At 36.7% G+C, this 6,513-nt stretch overlaps 1 protein-coding gene across 1 annotated transcript in view; it reads right to left on the bottom strand.

Annotated features, from left to right (window-relative positions):
- Positions 1-2,644: 2,644 nt before the first annotated feature.
- The window catches only part of LOC104164307 (parkin coregulated gene protein-like), a gene marked incomplete at its 3' end in the record, with an annotated part of 42,256 nt that continues 38,387 nt past the window's right edge, over positions 2,645-6,513 (bottom strand). Inside the window, exon 2 of the mRNA XM_009703595.1 lies at positions 2,645-2,779. Within this exon, the coding sequence (XP_009701897.1) occupies positions 2,645-2,779 (135 nt within the window). The remainder of the gene's footprint in view (positions 2,780-6,513) is intronic.

Here is a 6,513-nt window from a genome sequence, read left to right as displayed (position 1 = left end):
CATTTTCATGAATTTAAGCAGTATTGAATAAAATATATTTCTAAAAAAATTACTTATTTAATCAGATCTACAATTAAATATGATGAACTGATGAAAATTAGTCATTAGATGTATTTTGGATATTTTGACTATTCACATGTCCTTAAAACAAGTGAAAAATACAGACCTTACTTTATCTGTTCCTTTAAATATTAGCTAATGATGAACAACATTCTCACCATTTTGCAGCGATGGGCAGCCTCTAAGACTTTAGAAGCTATCATCTAATGTAAAGTTTGAACTAGAAAACTCCTATTTGCCTGCTTCATCTACTTAAACCGCACAATAGTCAGTGATGGTTGCATGCCAAATTAAACAACAGCCTCACGTAACTCTAGTACCTCAGTATCGTTTTCTTGAGTGCCTGCCACAAAACTCAGTCTAGACTGATTTGTGACTAAATCAAATGGCATGGAATAAGGGAAATAAGGCTGGACTCTGCCATGTGCTAATGTTAAGAATGGAACAGTCCACTACTCTGCTGCCTTCTTGCATGCATCCTGAAGTACTGATAATTTGTTTCGAAAGAAAGGGTTAACAGCAATAGCAAAAGCAACTGTTGCGTGACATCTCGGTCCTACATTGCACTAGCTACATGCCAATGCTTTACTGTGGTAGGTGGAGACTGGGGAGACATTAGGTCTGTAAGATGGTAAATCGCGTTAATGCGTGCTGGATTACAGACTGCTGTTGTGACTGTTTTAAGGTAGCATGTTTTCAGACAATTCAAACAGTTAGATACAGGGAGCAAACACTCTAGGCATTCAGCTGTGGTTGGAAGGCTTGTAGATAGCAAGTTAGCAAGATGGCATAGAATCACAGAATATCTTAAGTTGGAAGGGACCCACAACGATCATCAAGTCCAACTCCCTGCTCCTTGCAGGACTATCTAAAACTGAATCATATGACTAAGAGTGTTGTCCAGATGCTCCTCGAACTCTGACAGGATTGGTGCTGTGACTACTTCCCCGGGGAGCCTGTTCCAGTGACTAACCACTCTCTCAGTCAAGAACTTTTTCCTAATGTCCTATCTGAACTTCCCCTGATGCAGCTTCATTCCATTTCCTTGTGTCAACTAAGCAATCACTAGCATCATCTAGTGGAATGCTAGTCCTTACGATGGAAATACATGCATCAAATAGTGATAAAAATGAGGTATATTGTCTGTATTTCTCAGTCTGATTTTGAGAAATTAGAAGTTATAATGCTTCAAGGTAAAAACTGCAGATTTTTTTGCAGTAGCTTGCAAATCACTTTTCGATCTTCGCTGGTGATGAAAGATTAGAGTGCAGATGTATGTGGTAAGTCTGTGAGTTTTAGTCCAGAAAGGGCATTTCTAGGGTTGCCTAAAGACCAGTTGCACTGGAATCTCATTCTGATCATGGGTAAAGTCTTGTTGGATAGAGAATCCTTTTGCTGCAAGAAATATTAATTTTTCTTGTGCTGATTCAACACTGCTATGGGCAACAAAATAGTAGCACAAATCTTTCTTCTATACTTCAATACGCTAAAAAGCTACCTTAAAATCTAGTTACTAACAAATTATATAGTACCACTTACCACACTATAGGTCTAATCCTCTTGGCTTCATTAGGAGTAGAATCAGCTATAAGATTGCAAAATCCCTCCTTTTTGTGTTGAATTAACATAGCTATACATTTAAAATTGGTATCATGTTCTTGACATGAACAATTTAAAACATTCTACAATTCTGACATATTTTGCTCATGCATACCACGGTCATTTTCTGTAACTATCACTGCTTCCAGCAAAATCTTATTCTAGTCCAATAAATCACACAAAAAAATAAAGTAATTCATGATAACCAAAATAATTAAATAGTAGGAGCAGGTTAAAGATCAGCATTCATTTTTCAAATTAAATTTAAAAGTCTGCGGTAGTTACTTAGAAGATTGGCAAGTTTTACAAATAACATCACCAAGCCTTTTAGAGAGAAACACAGCTGCATTAGAATGGAGTCATTAGGCAATACATTTATTTTGAAGCCAATTAACCTTTTGTCAGAGAAATGTCGTAGCTGTAATGGTTTCAGCAGTGGAGGTCAGCCTGTAACAGAGGCACGTATGACAGCGATTACGCTGTCTGACATATGCTGTAGACTGAGAGTACAGCTGTGGAATGAGAATCCGCCTTCGTTTGTATTCTGCTCTGCATTTTCAGGGAGCAGGCAATCTTGACCTATCCATTTAGGTAATTAAAGCTTCTATTTGGAAGTGTCCTGCAGGAAGGTGAAATTTGGGGGAGATAAATGGCTGCTGCTCACTGTATCCAGCCACTTCCATCATTTGATGGACTGCCTGAAACAGGCTGCATTGCCAGGTCCTCATAAAAATAGAGATGAATTGGGCAGGAGACAATTCTCTAAGGCAAAGCAACTCTGTCATCTTCCTTTTTGCAGCATATAATTTAATTGTTAGCCAAGGTAGACAGCTGACTCAGGGGCCTTTCTCTAATGGCTTTTCCACCATCTTCCATTTGCTAAGAAATTATTTCAGTTTATTTACTTACAAGCTAACTTTGTTTGACAATGAGAGATGTCACTTCAATAAGCTCAGCTGGCTGTCACAGTTGTGCCATGACTTACCTTCCAGGCGATTTTGTTTCCTTTAGTATCATGCTCAAGGGCAATTGGGAAGTCTCCTCGCTCATAAAACTTGCGAAATGCTGTGGGCTTTGTTGGTCTTTCTTTAAATGCTCCTGCAAGTGGGGGCCCTCTTACCTTAAAAAACCAAAACCAAACAAAACCAAACCAAAACATAATTCAGTAGCAATATATTTTTAGAAAAAGTCTAATTTATATAGCTCAAAATAGAGACAGATATGAAAGAAGAATAACGTTGATCTCCCAAATTATAGTTTTCTTTCTTATGTACATGTTATACTTCCCTTCTTTGAAAGTACACTGTGGCAATGCTCTACAGGTTAACTGCTTTTTTTTGTCACTGCTTTCAGATTGTCCCATAAAAACTGTTTATATTTCAAAGTAGCTATGTCCATTACCACAGCATTTTAAAGCAAGAATAAAACACCAAGAACATATGACATTATCTAGTAGAGTTGTTGGAAAATTAAGCATTTCTCCTTTTTTGTTTTGTTTCTTCCCAGAAGTCATTTGACTCGATTTCCATCTAATATAACTGTCTTCACCTTCCATTGTCTTTCCCTGACCTAATCTTCTTCACCTTATCCCTTCCTCAAATGTTATGGATCTGGCTTTCATATGACTTCCAGCCCTTCAGTACTGACGGCTGAAGCACTGGAAGAAATGAAGGAAAATCTTCTCTCCAACCTCTCCCCTCTGCCTGTGAAGAAATGTGATTTAGCTCCACTTTGTTCCTTATCTGAGTTATTGCTGGTTAGCATAGTGCGTAGCCTGAGTGCCTGAATGACAGTCCAATTCCAAAATGCTCACACTGGAACTTTTTTCTCAGCCAAACATAGTAGTAACAGTAACTAACAATTGGCACTAAGATAATAGAATTTCAAGTACTTATAAGAAATCTATTGTTAAAGCTAATTAACAAAGCTAATCTCAAATGCTAAAAGAGACTAAGAGAGCTAAACTAATCTCAAATGTCCTTGACAATTGATTCTTCCTTGAGAAACTCTTGCCTTTTTCTTGTTTTTATAGCCATACATCTGGCATAAGAACTTCCTACAATTCTCTGTCTATCTTTTTTGTCAAAAATGCCTTTATGACTTGCTACCTTTTATAACACAGAAAGCATCATTTTCAAAAAAAGGTGAGAGCTTCAAGGATCATAAATCATACCCAGTATTTTGTATTGTTCTATTTGTCTCTTGGTCTTCAGTGACCCTCACGTTAGTTTCTGGCAGTACAGACATTCAGTTTTCCAGTGAACAGAATGCAAACGTAACATCCTTTGTTTCATTTGTGCTATTCTGTAATTAACTGTGCTAACTACAGATCTACATCTGACTTGGCACCTTTTTCCGCCAAAGTATTTTGACATCATTTTCCAATGGCTGAGGTAGAGGGGTCCACTAGTGATATGCCTACACCGTACTTTACTACAAATTGTTTAAACTAGGGCTACTAAACCATGATCTATTGCTCCATATTGCTGTCGCTGATAGACCATGTCTAGTGAAAATAGATTTGATATGCACAGCTGTAACTTTGCTTAGTAAACACATCTGCAGCAGTTGAGAGTAATACTCCAAGAACAGCATTTCTATCCAATGTAAATAAATCTACACTTATTGTTCTGCAAAGGAACAACTTGTTCTGTGCCACAAGTATAAGTACTTTCACTTGTCTTTAATTTTTTTTTCCATTTCAGGCAAGTCTATGAGTCACTGCTCATTGAGGCCACCAGAAAAGCATCTATGTTGTTTTTGTATATTTTTCACACACAGGACCTTCACATGTCCTTTAAAACATTATTTTCTGTACAATATTAGGAGTCACTGTTCCATTAAATTTTAACTTAAATTATTGATAAAGAATATGTTGTCTTGATTACATGAGATATAGATACAATCTTAATTTTTTCTTGCAGACTGTCATCATCAGAGGTAGCTAATGCGATCCCAAACTGCATCTTACCTGAAACCAAACATTTTCTTCTTCCCAACTCATGTTAGTAAATTTGCTATGAACCTTTTTCTACTGCACCTTTACAAATTCTTTAGGAAATATATTTGTCTTAATTAAACTTCTTCCTACTCTTTATTCAGGAACAAAGAAACTAGAAGGACTAAAAGGATCTTGGTTATCAAACCCATTCTGTTGTGCATTATCCTCACTTCAGTGGTTAGAAACCACATCTTAAATAGTATGCCTACTCTGATCTGCCACCGTAAAAAAAGATACGGTAGAATGAGAAAAGGTTCAGAGGAGGATCATGACTGAGGGTATGGAATGGCTTTCACAAGAAAAGAATAAACTGGGAAAGTGATGACTAAGGAGGAATAAAATAAAGATCTATAAAATCATGACTTCATGGAGAGGATGAATAAGGATAGATTTTCCACTGTCTCCGTCAGTAAAAGTACAGGGCATCAAAAAAATCTAGTAAGCGACAAGTTTGGAATAGACAAAAGTAGTTATGTATTCATGCAGCAAATAGTGGATTTATGGATCTCTTTGCCAAAAGTCAGTGTTGGAAATCCTAAAAGTTTCTGTACATTCAAGCTGTGACTGGAAAAGCTGATGAAAGAGAAATCCATTCAGGTTTACTAAATCCACATTGTCAGTGATCAGAAGTACAACAAGTATTAACCTTTTTCACGTGATACAGTCTGGCTGGTAGATCTCCTAGCATTACATTTAGTCTCTCATGGCCACGTCACAATGGCATCTCATAGTTATCCTTTGATTAACTGCCACAGCAACTATCTTTTCCAGTTGATGAGCTCTATGTTAACAGAATTTCTTGTCATTAGTTTCAAGTGCATTATCTTGTACTTTGTACTATTATATTTAATTCCATTTCTATTACATCAGTTCTCAAGGGCTTCCACTTCCATCTATGTGACACCATGATCTTCATCTGTTTTAATAACAACTCCAAACATTATATCAACTATAAATTTCATTATACAATCCTAATTTTTTTGTCAAGGTCACTAATGAAAATATTAAATAAGGTCAGCCCTAAAACCACTTCTTAAGAAGTTCCATTAAAAACTTTCATCTATTATCATATCCCTCATTTCAACATTACATGTCATTATTGTCTCCAATATGGAGTTTCTTACTCATCTTACACATCTCATAATTCTTGTACTGTGTAACTAGCAAAGTAGTGTGTACAGCTAGGGAAGCAGCAGCACACCAAACACATGAAAATAGCCTAGAGAGAGCGCTATTGGTTTTCCCCTTTTCTTAAAGATGTTTTTCCTGTCAGTTTGGTCTGTAATAGGCATAGAGACCTTTTAAATACCAGGAAGAGCAACTGACTCCAAAGTGAAGAAACTATCTCAGGAATGAACCTGAGCTCTGCCTAGAACAAAGAAATATGAACGATCAGGAAGAAAGAGGAATGGTCCCTGCATTGAAGAAATGGTACCTTGCATGATTGAAGAGTACTGTTGCTCTGCTTTAAGTTTATTACGTGGAGACAACTTGTTCCTTTTGTTTGCATCTGATAAAAGTAGATTATGAGACATTGGCTAGAGGGGCTGCACTGAGCTAATACTATTTATGTTTTGCAAATAGTTTCCTTTCCTTCCTGTCTTTATTACTAGAGAGCCCATCACAATCATATTTGGTATTCTGAACACTGTTCTCCAGTGCAGACCTCTCTTTGGGTCATTCTAGCCATGCATCTTCAACAGTCTGCCTGAGGAAAAGTGTATGTGTATAATTTACTTTTCCCCTTTTTTGTAACTCCTGATCTATTTTATTTTATATATTTATTTTCCTATACTTAGATTTTAAGTAGCGCTTTTGGAAACCAGACTCCTTTTTGTTTTCTATTTGCAGAC

The sequence above is a fragment of the Cariama cristata genome, unplaced genomic scaffold (genome assembly GCF_000690535.1).
Source record: "Cariama cristata isolate BGI_N322 unplaced genomic scaffold, ASM69053v1 scaffold27397, whole genome shotgun sequence".
NCBI lineage: Eukaryota > Metazoa > Chordata > Aves > Cariamiformes > Cariamidae > Cariama > Cariama cristata.
The sequence above is the reverse complement of the archived record's forward strand: the minus strand, read 5'-3'. Positions and strand labels throughout refer to the sequence as shown.